The sequence below is a fragment of the Chrysochloris asiatica genome, unplaced genomic scaffold (genome assembly GCF_000296735.1).
Source record: "Chrysochloris asiatica unplaced genomic scaffold, ChrAsi1.0 scaffold00016, whole genome shotgun sequence".
Taxonomy (NCBI): Eukaryota; Metazoa; Chordata; class Mammalia; order Afrosoricida; family Chrysochloridae; genus Chrysochloris; species Chrysochloris asiatica.
Genome location: NW_006408534.1, coordinates 5355906 through 5370034, shown reverse-complemented (window position 1 = coordinate 5370034; position 14129 = coordinate 5355906). Strand labels below are relative to the sequence as shown.

The 14129-nt window shown below is 40.0% G+C and overlaps 1 protein-coding gene across 1 annotated transcript in view; it reads right to left on the bottom strand.

Moving 5' to 3' along the window:
- Positions 1-9902: 9902 nt before the first annotated feature.
- SRD5A2 (steroid-5-alpha-reductase, alpha polypeptide 2 (3-oxo-5 alpha-steroid delta 4-dehydrogenase alpha 2)) overlaps positions 9903-14129 on the bottom strand; it is a 76251-nt gene continuing 72024 nt past the window's right edge. The window contains exons 4-5 of the mRNA XM_006835162.1: positions 12202-12352; positions 9903-9969 (exon numbers count right to left, since the gene is read on the bottom strand). Of these exons, the coding sequence (XP_006835225.1) occupies positions 9903-9969; positions 12202-12352 (218 nt within the window). The remainder of the gene's footprint in view (positions 9970-12201; positions 12353-14129) is intronic.

Below are 14129 nucleotides of genomic sequence, written 5' to 3'. Positions count from 1 at the left end.
CCTGAGGGGACCCAACCACTTGCCTTGATGTCTCCTAGGCAAGCAACTTCCTTGTTCTTGTAGTAATCAGTCGCTCTACTTATATTGTTTTGTATTTTGCCTATCAGTCTTTCTTTCAAGAAGTATCTTCTCTTCTTCTAGCCACTCCAGGCTGGTCTGCTTGTCATTTCAAGTGGAAATTTCCCACCTCAGAAGATTCTGAGTGAGGTTCAGGATTCCACCTATGGTCTTATGTAATGCAGAGGCTCCGCAGGAAGCCTCCTTTCCTGGGAACATTGTAGCCCCATTTAGGTATTCCAATCAGTTATAGGCAGAAGACAGACTTACAAGCTTTCTGTGGTGATATTTCTGGCTATTCCTTTCTCTCCCCTTAAGTGTCTATTTTATAATGGTATGCCAGTGAAACCAAGATTCAAAAGACAGTCAAGCATCTTAACATTATTTGCCCTCTTTTCCCCATTCCAACTATGTCTCAATCCCTGCATCCCAGAGCCCTGTTGTTCCAAGTTTATGCATGCATCATTATTTACCTCTGTCCCACGTAGCCCATGCAAACCTGCCTACTTGTTTTCCTGTCTGCTTTGCACTTCCATTCCCCTCCCCCATCTTGTGTATTGCCCCCCTCCCTAGCACCCAAACTATCCTGTGTCTATTCCCTAACCTGTGCTCCACCTTTCCCTCCCTCCCCTCACCCTACCCCCCCACATTCCAGTAACCAGAAAGGAATCCTGCCTTCCCGTCCCCCCACCTTTAGTATGGGTTTTTTTTCTTTAGTCTTTTATAATAGTGGTCCTATGCATTATTTTTCCTTTTGTGACTGACTAATTTTACTCAAGTAAAGTTTTGAGTCCTGGTGTGCTGCTGTGGGCTAACATGTCAGACTGCAAAGTCATTTGAACTGCAAGGTCGGTGGTTCAAGCTCACCAGCTGCTCCTTGGAAACCCTATACAGGGTCGCTTTGGGTTGGAATTGACTCAACGGCACTTAACAACAACCACCACAAAGTTTTGCTAAAGGTAATACAGAAACGGCTACAATCATACATTGACAGAGAACTTCCAGAGGTTCAAGCCAGATTCAGAAGAGGCCATGGTACAAAGGCTATCATTGTAGATGTCTGATGGATTTTGGCTGAAAGCAGAGAGTATCAGAAAGATGTTTACAGAAAGACTACACAAAGTCTTTAAATTGTGTGGATCCTGACAAGCTATGGACAACATTGTGAAGTATGAGTATTCTGGAACATTTAATTGTGCTCATGAGGAATCTGTGTACCTGGACCAAGAAGCAGTTGTTCAAACAGAACATGGGAACACTGAATGGTTTAAAATTAAAAGAGGTCTGTGACAAGTTTCTATTCTTTCACCATAATTATTCAATCTGTGTGCTAAGCAAATAATCGGAGAAGCTGGGTTATTTAAAGAAAAACATGGGATTAGGATTGGTGGAAGACTCATTAACAATCTGTGATATGCAGATGATACAACCTTGCTTGCTGAAAGTGAAGAGGACTTAAAACATTTACTGATGAAGATCAAAGGGCCTAGTCTTCGGTATGGATTACATCTCAATGTAAAGAAAACAAAAATCCTCACCACTGGACCAATAAACAACATTCTTATCAACGGAGAAAAGATTGAAGTTGTCAAGGACTTCATTCTCCTTGGATCAACTATCAACACTCACTGAAGCAGCAGTCAAGAAATCAAACGATGTATTGCATTAGGCAAATCTGTTGCACAAGACCTTTTTTAAGCATTGAAGAGCAAAGATGTCAGCTTGAGAATTAAGGTGTGTCTGACCCAAGCCATGGTATTTTCAACAACCTCATATGCATGAGAAAGCTGGACAGTGAATAAGGAAGACCACAGAAGAATTGATGCTTTTGAGTTATGGTGTTAGAGGAGAATATTGAAAGTGCCATGGGCTGCCAAAAGAACCTACAGATCCATTTTGGAAGAAGTGCAGTCAGCATGCTCCCTAGCGGCCAAGATGGCCAAACTTCATCTCTCATACTTTGGACATATTGTCAGGAGGGACCAGTCACTGGAGAATGGTATCATGTTTGGTAAGGTGGAGGGTCAGAGACAAAGAGGAAGACTTCCAGTGAGATGGATTGGCCAAGTGGCAGCATTGACGGACTCAAGCGTGGCTAGGATCGGGCATTGTTTGTTTTGCTGTGCATAAGGTCGCTATGGGTTGGTACCAACTCGATGGCACCTAACAACAACAACAACAACATTAACAACAACAAGGGAAAACAAAATCCATTTCTTTTGGAAGTCCAGAACTGAACTCAATATAAGTAACAGCACGAAAGTAAGTACTGCATTTGTTGTAAAAGTGTTCTCATGAATGGAGGTCCCCACCTCATACAATGAAGAAATTTATCATCTGTTTTATTACTGTAAAACTTGTTCTCCCCATATCAATCAGTTCTTTTTTTTTTTTTAATCTTACAGATACTGTGAATACTTAGCAACTGGTCATTTTCCTCTTTACTTTGAAGACTCAGCACCCAATTTATTGGTCTAACTCTTAGTCACAGATGTTCTTCGGGTGTATTTTTTGCATTCTAACTGTGCCTCTGGCTTTATATTACCACCTCTATTTTTATTTGTCTCCACTTATCTATTTATATTTTATCCTGTTAAAAATTTAAATGAAAAAGTCTCCAAAAAGCTGCTTTTGACCAATGAATGCAAATAATAAATGAACTGATGAAACTGAAATGATTTTATATAATTTACTTTTTAGTAAATTATATAAATTAGGTAACACCAGCAGGAGGGGTGGGGGGAAGCAACACATCCCTACAGAGAGGAACCCCTTTCTTTGGAGCCTCTGTAGTGAAGGAAACAATGACCATGTAAAAGAGAAAACCCTGGCAAAGGCCCCTGGCAGATGCTGAGCCCTCTGGATGCTCCCTGCTTCCCATTAGTCTTATGGAACTTGGATGCTGCCACACACTTCTCAGAATGACTTCAGCCCATTCTCACAAATATCACCGAGTGCACCAACTTAAAACCATTTTTATGAGGTGAGCAGATACAAATACAATTATTTATTGTGAGGCACAGCCATATGGCTTATGTCTGCAGAAACTCAGCTTCTCTTATGAAAAAGGAGCTCTCAGAAGAGCTTATTCTTTCTCAGAGTAACTTTTCCTGGGAGGGTTGAGAGGGGGTCAGGTTTATACAGTATGGACATGAGAGAAAGGGAAGAAGCCCATTCTGTTGGGAGGGAGGCAACTCTTTCACAATGTTCTTGCTTGGCCTCATGGCCTCTATGAGACTGGGTCCTCTCCAACATAACTCTCCACATTTTCCCACTTTCTCTCTCTTCTCCTTGTCCCATCCATCCTGCCATCGGCAGAGGACATTAGATATCACTCATCCAGACTCTAACTTCACTGCAAAGTCAAACACTGAACCTGAAAAGGCCAGGATGAAAGGAACTAACACAGCTTTTAGTATGCTTTTACTTTCTCCCACAATTCATTTCACTTCACAAGCTAAGGCTGATAGGAGGAAATGATACATAATACATACAACACATGAAACCTGTTAAGAGCACAACTCAGTGGAATTGTAGAGGAAATGGAAAAATCTCTTACTTAGAAATTAAATCTACTCAATGAACTTTTAACTCATCCAAACACCCACACTGCCCTCTGGCTCCTTGCCCCTTTCTTTTGTCAACAATTGTTAATGCTATAAAACCATCAGCAACATGCTTTAGAAGGCCTGGCTTTGGATTTGATGTTACCTTGTTTATCTATCCTGCCTGGACATCAGCCCACAGTCTACTAGAGATTTAAAGGGTCAACAGAAAAGGAAATAATCGTTGGCTAGTCTATTCCTTCCCATGCATGGATTTGCTCCCCTTCTTCTCAAGATATTGCCATGAGGTTAACACTGAAAATCAGGGCAGCTATTGCAAAAAATTGTGCATTTGTTCCTGAAAGGATTTAAGTTACCTATTTGTACCAAACTATTTGAAGTTCCTGGGTTGATGCACTCAGCTGCTAGCTGAAAAGTTGGCAATTCAAATCTACCTAGACCTGTCTCAGAAGAATGACATGGTGATCTACTTCCAAAAAAAGCATCTATTGAAAATCTTACAGAGCACAATTCTACTCTGACACATATTGGGTCATCATGAGTCCGTTATCCTAAAAGCAATTGATTATCTAAAATCATTATTTTATTGCAAATTTCTCATATATACTCTTTTATTCCTTTTATGATCCAGTGGAGCCAGGGTTGCTCTCCATGAAGTTGAGGGTTAAGGATGAAGAGCATTTGTGATTTGAAATCTTTTCCATACTACACACAAATGCAGTATATATTGCCCTGAAGTGGGAAATGACCTCTTTTTATCAAATAACTTTAGGACAAAACAGCCTGGTCCTCCCCACAGAGTGAGAGACAAGGATTTTATACAAAATTTACATAACAAGAGGTATGTGTATGAACTGTGGAATAGCTTTAAACTCTGGCTATTTTTCCTCTTACATGAATTCTTTAGAAATTCAGCCACTTCTAGAAATCCTTCCCATTCCCTAACATCTCTCCAATTGTAAATACTCTAATTAGTGATGTTGAGTAAATGAGTGTGTGCAGTCCTAAAACTCATACCATCTGTATAGTTTCTGCTTGGTCTCTTATGGGCCTTAAAAGGAAAAAGAGATTGTGACCTTCAAAGGGACAAGTGAAGGTGGCTTCTCTATCAGTTCCCTGGAGATGCATTTAACTCTGTGAGTCTTGGATTCTCCACCTATAATATAAAGTGCACTTCAGCTTTTTAAGACTCAATTGTGGGAAATAAACAAAACATTACAACCCCTTACATAAAGGCAGAAGGAAAGCATTCCCTCTGAGAAGAGCAAGACAAAAGATCTTATTAGTTAAGATATTGTTATATTATTTTTAACCCAAAATCATTTCACAGAAGCATGGTAGTGATAGTGGTTATGTGCCATGGAGTCAGTTCCAGCTAGCTCATAACGACCCTGTATAGAGGTTCCAAGGCTATAAATCTTTATGGGAGCAGAAAGCCTCATCTTTCTCTCATGGAACCACTGGTAGTTTCAAACTGCTGTCCTTGAGATTAGCAGCCTGACTCACAACTACTACACTACTAGAGCTCCTTCCATAGAAGCATAGATTAACTACATCTTTTGTTACACTCAATTTTTTTTTTTTGAAAAATTGAAAATGTGTTTTGGGACAAGCACACATTTACATCTATTCAACTTACATACACACCCAAACCCAGACAAATAAACAAACAATGAACTGGTGAAAACAAAGGACCTAGAACTTTTGAGAATACCTTTGTTATCAAGGGAAGAGTTAATATCACATGGAGTTTACTCTACACTGTATTTAAATTAATAAGATGCACAACTGTGTTAACTTGAATTACAATACTTATTTGGTTTTGCTTTTCTTTTTTTTTTCCTTTCCAAATATGTAAGTTACTCTATGAAATCAAGGGTGGCCAAAATAAAATTCTAGATATCACCATCCTGGGCAAAACAAACAAAAGCAAAAATAAAAAATTAGTTACTCATCGAATTGACTCCAATGGTTGATTTTGGAAAGTAATCTCCAGACTTTTATTCTAAGATAATCTTGTTTTTGTGAAGTGCCATCAAGTCGATTCTGACCCATAGCGACTCTGTGTAGGGTTTCCGAGGAGCAGCTGGTGAGCTTGAACCACCGACCTTGCAGTTCAAATGACTTTGCAGTTTAATGCATTAGTCCACAGCACCTTATTAATGGACTCAAATTCCCTACCTTTTGGTTGTTGTTGTTATTAAGTACTATGGAGTCCATTCAAACTCATAGAAGCCCTATATAGGGTTTTCCAAGGAGTAGCTGGTGAATTTGAACCACCAACTTTGTGGTTCGCAGTCTCCAGTGCTTACTCTACAGCACCACACCAGGACTAACTTTTGGTTAGTGGGGCAAATAGTTGTGTTATTGCTAGGTACCATTGAATTGGTTATGACTCATAGTGATCTTATATATAACAGAATGAAACATGACCTGGCAAAAAGTAGCCACCAAAAATTAGTTCATTACACTTAAAGAACCCCAGTAAAGCTGTGATTTAGCTGTTGAGCTGCTAATCACAAGGTTGGTTGTTCAAACCTACCAGTTGCTCCTGGGGAGAAAGACTGCCTACTCTCATAAAAGACTCAAAAACCCTAAGGAGCAGTTCTTCTCTGTCCTCCAGGGGCACTATGAGTTGGAATCAACTGGATAGCAGTGACTTTGGTTATTACATTTCAAGAGGTCCAAATGATTACATTTCAAGATTCAAATGATTTGTACTTGCCTATTGAAGAGCGTAGTGGTTACTTTGGGCTGCAAAACCTTAAGGTCAGCAATTTGAACCTACCAGCTGCTCCGTGGGAGAAAAATGAGGCTTTCTACTCCCATAAAGATTTACAGCCTCGAAACCCTGTACAGGGTCACTATGGGTCAGAGCCAACTCGACGGCACTTAACAACAACAATTGAAATCCTGGTATGGCACTGGACTGCAAGGTTGGTTTGAACCGCAAGGTTTGCAGGTAGTTCAAGCTCACCAACTACTCCTCAGAAACCCTAAACAGGGTCACTATGAGTCAAATCAACTCAAGGGTACTTAACAATAACAACAACATTAATGGAAATGGTTGGCAGTTTAAGGCCACCCAGCAGCATGTGGAGGGGAAAGAACTGTTGATCTGCTTCCAAAAAGATTACAGCCAACAGAACCCTATGGACTTCCTAAATGGGGGTGTGGGGGACTGTAAAGGCATGAAGTGACTAGCTTACAAGTTTTCAAGAGGGAATTCAATTTCAGAGTGTTTGGGGGAAGGTAGAAGCCCTACTGAGTAGTTTTCATCTTGTCTAGATGGGTCTGGTGAAAGGAAATGGTGATAAGATTCTTTTGATTCAATAGTGAGTAATTGTTATTATAACTAATTGCAATTGTCACAACTATAAAGGTAGAAGTTTTGTAAAATAAAGGGGGAGTAGTTAATCTTACAGTCCAGGAACAGAGGACCCTAGGACTATCAAGGGAGAAGAGCACAAGCAGAATGTGGGACTCTATCCAGAGAAGCAGCGACACCAGAGATGGAGGCAGAGATGAGGACGTGGAGAAAAACAGCAATTGAGGACTCTAGACTCATGGAAAGAGAAAGGCTGTGTGCTAGTGGCCAGGAGGCAGATTTGCAGAATGTGCCCTTTGGTTGTTTAAATGATTATATATTCCTGAGTGTTTTTGTGTACTTAAAAACAAAAACAAAAACAGGGAATAGAAACAAATACTGTTGAATGATAATGGATTGAGGGGATTGGAATCATTGCAATAAACAGAGTACAATAGAATGAATGCAAAACTGATGTTCTCCCATGTAAAATACCACTCAATTCACTTTATAACAAAAGGGGTCACCATGAGTTGGAATTGACTCCATTACAACAGGTTTGATTTTCAAGGACTGGCCTCGAGTTTTACATGGTAATAAAAGACTTAAGAAAGGCAGCTTTCAATGCCATAAACCATAAGTTTTTGAGTTCACAGAGCCCAAACCACACCTTACAGTTTATTTTATTGCGTGTGTTTTCTTCCTCTGTATATTCCTGAACACTTGGGGTGGTAGATAAACCCTAACATGTTTTCCTGTACCTTTATTGTACCTCCTTGGAATTCTGAGTGATGGTTGAGAAGTTCTGTAAGTCATACTTCATTACTTTCAACTCAGCATCTCTAATTTCAGGTTGTCAAAATAAAAAAATAAAAGACACTAGGAGAGATAAATCACAGCTCCAAACCTTGTAAAAATCTCCAGAAGTCCAGGAATTCTTTAATTCATACAAAGTTACTTAACATCCACAGTTTGAAAGGCATTTTGTGAACAGCAAAAACATATATTTATAGGGTTATCATTTGTATTTTTCAGCAATTCTCACATCTTTCAAGTTTCCTATATGCCTTACAAGTGAGTTTCTGCACTTGGCTCTTCACCTGATTAAATCATTTCTCAAAAGGGTTTTCTCAATATTGTCAGTGCTTGCCACAAGCCTAGAGCTGAGAATATAAGCATATTCATATATGGTTTATGAATATATGTTCAGCCCTTCCTTTGAGGCCCAGTGCCCAAGCACCCATGTAGAATGATTCAGCCTCAGGAGTTGCAAACTCAAATGCTTACTAGCTACTGCGTCTCTCAGTGAGAACACAGGTTCTTCTGTGAGAACACAGGTGCAATGTGGTCAGATCCTCCAAATGATTAAAGGAAGCTAGAATGCCAGAGTAATGCAGAACCTAATTTTTAAATTTTGGAAACTATATATATATATAAACCCATCAAATCACAATATATATGGAACATAGTCACAACCAAACAAAACAGGTTTTCTGCCCATGTAGTTCCCACCAACTATGGTTTTGAGTTTCTGCCCTCAGAAACATTGATGGATCAAACTTGACCTTGTGCAAGTTCAGAGGCAAGTTTTCCCATAGAGGCAAGTTACTCATTGCTTCTGATCCCCTTCCCTGTCTTTGCAGCTATGTCTGGAGGCCAGTGGATACAAGCTGATTCATGAATTCCCCATAATTGGCACTATCCCATTATTTGGATATCCCCAATGGTTCACGAGACTGTGAGGTTCTGCAGTATCTATTGTAGAATACTTCTTTACTCTCCCAGTAGCCCTCGGGGTCATCTCTTTTTATTTGTAGTCATATTAAAACCCTTGCTGGTTTTGTGGGTTAGATAATGACATCTCTTAAAGGGATCATAAAGACAGAGGTGCTCATGAGCTAAAACAGGAACCAAATGTGAAATGAGGTCAAGATATCATTGCAGTTTTAGCAAACATGAGGGGACTACAAAAAGTTCATGAAAAAATAGAATGAAAAGATGATGGAATTTTTCCATGAACTTCTTGAAGCCCCCTCATATGAAGAGAGGGAGCCTCTTTCAAAGATCTACTTGATAATTTCAGATTTTTTTTAATTTTTTTTTTTTTATTTCAGATCTTTTAAAACTCAGAAAGGAAAACGAAGACTTGTTTTCATTTTGGAGTAGGTTTGCTCTGAATCTGCGTAGCTTCAGGATTTAAATCTCTTCTATTTTGTATAGGTATAAAACATAGATGGAGTCTGGGTGTGTCACTGTAAGGTAATCACTGGACCTCAAGGTCAGTTTAAACTGCTAGGTCAGCAGTTCAAACCCACCAGAAGCTCCTCAGGCAAGCCACAGATTGCAAACGAGTTCTGTTTTGAATCTTTCTTTAAATTAAATTAGTACAGTCATGTTGAACATCAGTCAGTCAAATGGTTGTCTTAGTCTATAGCACAAGTGTACCTTCTAATGCATAAAAATATTAAACAAACACTTTCAGATACTAAAACATCTTTAACAGAATAATAAAGTAGTAATCATAATACTAATGTTTAGCTATGTGTGACAAAGTTGCACACATTGGTTACTACAAACAACTGCATTGCCTCAAAAAAAAATTTAAATTCTATAAGAAATGCCCTCCACCAAGAACTTTCTTGATTCTAGAGCTATCTTTCATCAATGCAGCTATAAAGCCACAAATATTTGGACAACCCAGTGAAAAAAGATGTAGGGGAAGTTGTACACTTTCTAGAAGGAAGAGCTAGAATCAAGTGTGTCTGGAGGAAAGACCTTATTGAAGCTTCTATAGCAAGTGATGATGGAGTGAGGGAGGGTAGGAATCACCACTGAGAAAGCCCAGGCCAGCTGTCAGAACACCATGAGGTTGGCTATGATAAATACAGTGAGACTTTTAAAGTAACGAGTTTAGCAGCTTGATGGTTTTCATCTGTGGAAGTTTTGTTGCTTTTTTTTTTCATTCAGTTTCTTTAAAAGATAAATGGGATAAGAGCTTTCCTAGATTTGGGGTAGTCCTTAAAAATCTTGAGGTAGAACCTAAAAGACAGGAAAAGAATGATTACAAATGTAAGCATGGAGTGGTCAGGAGTTGAGTTTTGATGTCTGAAATTCTTGTTACAAGCCAACCTATAGTTGCTGAGGTCATGATAGTCATTTGACCAACTTCTCTCTCCTTTCTACAGTGTATCTTTTATGTTTTCTCAAGTTTCTTAGTTCTGTGATGAAAGCATAGTGAATAAAATGCAACAACCAAAAAGAATCTCCCATTTGGATCGAACTAAGAAATACAGGGATCCAGAGCCCCAAACACCATGGGCAGGATTAACCCTAGAACATTGGCAGTTTTCCAGGAAAACACCCCGTTTTGAGGCCTGGACATGCCAAGAAAATATTACTTGTAAAATGGCTTTCTCTTTGAGTTACCTTAGTCCTCTTCACTAATTGAAGCCATTAGCCTTCACGTTACACTCAAGATGATAAAGCACCTCATAGTCTGAATTGGGGGACAAATAGTATATGATGGTCGCTTTGGGGTGGTATGATCTGACCTCTGATCTCTCAGAGGTCTCTCAGGACCTAACCATGATCTCTCTGGTGAACTGAACTGCCTTTGTGTATGCAGCCTCTCCTGTGAGTGCCTGGCCATGCTTTGTAACAGTTACGATAAAGCCTAAGTCACCCTCTGGGGCAATCTGATATAAGAGGATAGGACCTCACTTTGGGAGTGTTGTTATGTCAACTGGAAACTTCTGATGAAATTGCTGCCCTCCCCTGTATAGGGTTTCCGAGAGCAAGTGGTAGATTTGAACTGCCAACCTTGTGGTTAGTAGTCCAGCTCTATTCTATAGTGCCACAGCAGGGCATTACTCAGACTAAAATAACTAGATAAGAAACAGGATTCCTTCAGGATCTAGTCCCAAATCCATTTCCCTTTTTGGTGTCCACTCCCTCTCTGTCCCTGTGATGACAGGCTTCCTCTTTCCTATAGTAGCAAACGCCATTTTAGGGACAGAATCTGGAATTCAAGCTCAGATTTAAAGCCTGATAAAATTTAGTATGTGGCCTCACCCTTCCGGGCATACCTCCAGTTTAACTTTTTTCCCAAGGCCAACCCCCAGATGAAGGGGTTAACTGAGGGAGGTGGGTTAGACCACCTGAGGAAAGGTTCTGCAACCCTGTAATCCTAGCATTTCACAGCAGATGGAGCAGTCCTGAAATCATACCACACAGCATCTGCTTACCCTGCCTTCCAGAAAGCCAGCTTGTTGCTGCTGTTAACTGCCACCAAGTTGGTTTCAACTCATGGTGACCCTGCCACAGGGTTTCCAAGAAGCAGCTGGTGAGCTTCAACCACCGACCTTGTGATTCAAACTGACCTTGCAGTCCAGTGTTTTATACCAGAATGCCACACCAATACTCCCAGAGAAAGCCAGCATGATTTACTGAGGAATTGTTGTTAAGTGTCACTGAGTCAGTTCAGACTCATAGCGACCCTGCATAGGGTTTCCAAGGAGTGGCTGGTGGGTTTGAATCGGCAACCTTGTGGTTAGCAGTCCAGGGGTTAGGAAAGGGGAAAATCAAAAGCAGTTCTGGTATTTCACAGGTTCTAGGAAAAAATCATCCTTCAGTATTTTCTAGGGCTCTGTGATTACCTGAACTATTAGCAGTAAACCTAGAATTTAAAATAACAGCCCCAAATAGCAGGAATATTAGGCATGGAACTGATTAATGCTTTGCCCCAGTGGTTCTCAGTCCTGGCCATGCCTCAGAATCAACCACAGAGCTTTGCTCCTGCCAGTCTTGGTCCCACCATGGACACACAGTGAGAAATGTGGCATAAGGAATTATGTTGAAGAATGAAATTGTAAATCACGTCTTTCATTTCTTTACTCTTACCTATAGCCTATTGCCAACCAGTAACCACTTCTATGTAAGCATAAAAGGAAGCCACAAAACCTGGGTCAATAAACTGAATGCTGGAATGCATTCTTCAATAGGCAGGCACAGTGCTTTCCAGTAACCAACTTGGTTGCCTCTGAATACATGGGTTTATTTTTGTTCTTTAAAAAAAACATCTTTTACTGCTACTATAGTCATCTAGCTAAATTCTAACTTCAGTGAAAGACTACAAGGTCAAAATTTACCAATTCAAGTTATTGTATCAACTTTACCTTATAAAAAACCAAATACCTTCGTTTTCTGAATCTGACTCCATGTGCTTGGAGAAGAAACCCATGGAGATGTCACTACCTTGACTGGAAAGCTTACCTGTGATGGTGAACAGCTTGTAGTCCAAGGAAGGAGAGTGAGAAAAATGCAAATGCCAGTCCTGGAAGGGACCACGTAGCCAGGGCATAGCCAAACCATTCAATGATCTCACCAAGGTAATTGGCTCCAGAGACATATGTAAACAATCCACCTGCAGGCAGAAGAGTTAAAAAGCCAACCATCAAATGAAATGACTTTACCTTTAAGACTTCTTTACTTTGTTCCAAGGAGTCCTGGTGTGGCATTGTGAGTTAAAGCGCTGGACTGCAAGGTTGGTTTGAACCACAAAGTAGGTGGTTCAAACTCACCAGCCACTCCTTGGAACTTTATATAGGGTCGCTATGGGTTGGAACTGACTTGACGACACTTAACAGCAACAACATTGTTCCAAGGAACCCTGGTAGTGCTGTGGGATAAGCAGATAACTCTCAGGTTGGTGGTTCAGACACACCAGGCATTCTGTGGGAGAGAGATGAAGCTGTCTGCCCCCATAGAGTTTTACAGTCTCAGAATACCTAAGCAGCAGTTCTTCTGAGTCCTACAGAGTCCGTATGAGTTTAAATCAATTCTATGGTAATGGGTTTTTGTTTTGTTTTTTTACAGCCAGAACATAGAGCTGGATTCCCTTCACAGTCCTAGGAGTTTCAAGGAATCCTCCTGTAAGAAAGAGAATTGAGCAAGAGCAGCCTATTGACCTTGGAACATCCTTGAATTGTGAGGAATGGCCCCAACTGCTTGGTGAGTCAGTTCAAATCTACAACACCTGTTGGACACTAACTTTGGTTTGTAAAAGGGAGAAGTACAGGACTTCTGGTTTTTGTTTCATTCTATGAAGGAATGTTTCTGGATTATATCTTACTTTTTCACTACTCTTCCCTGGACACCCAAACTGCTGATCATCAACTTTCAAGTTCACAGGCACACAAAATATAACAACACACTATTGTTGTTGTTAAATGTCATAAAAATTGATTCCAACTCATAACAACACTTTATAGGGTTTCCAAGGAGCAGCTGGTGAGTTTGAACTGCCAACCTTGTGGTTCACAATCCAGTGCTGATCCTATAGCACCACACCAGGAGTCCTATAACAACACACTACATGAAAATAATAAACACCTGAAATTGATGCATTCTCTCTTAGCACTACCCCTATGACCTATTCAAATTTAAGTGGGGAATAGGAGACACTGCCTGTAAGAGGAAGGGGAGGTCTGCTTATATTGATTCTAAAATGTTTCATATTCCATTTAACCAAATAAACTGAGTTTGAGAAAGGGCTGCAAGTATTTATGCTCTGAAAAATGTATGAAGAAAATAAACATATTCTCAGGCCATTAAATATGTCCACAATCAACTTTTTGTCCCTCACTCAACTGGAAGGGCATCACACTCATCATCAAGAAGAACATTTCAAGCCCTATCCTGAAGTACATGCTGTCTGTTACAGGATACTATCCATACACCTACAAGGAAGACAGTGAATACTATTATTATTCAAATTGGCTGCAACCATACACTGACAGAGAACTACCAGAAGAGGAAATGAAATGAGAGATATCATTGCTGATATCAGACGGATCTTGACTGAAAACAGAGAATAACAGAAAGACGTTTCCCTGTGCTTTATTGAACATTCAAAGGCTTTCGAAAAATGTGTTAGGTATGTATTCTTCACCATAGTTATTCAATCTGTAAACTGAGCAAATAATCTGAGAAGTTGGATTATCTGAAGAAAAACATAGCATGAGGATTGGAGGAAGACTCATGAACAACCTGCGATATGCTGATGATACAACCTTGCTTGCTGAAAGTGAAGAGAACTTAAAATACCTACTGATGAAGATCAAAGACAACAGCCTCCAGTATAGGTTACACCCCAATGTAGAGAAAACAAAAATCCTCACCATTGAACCAATAAACAGCAT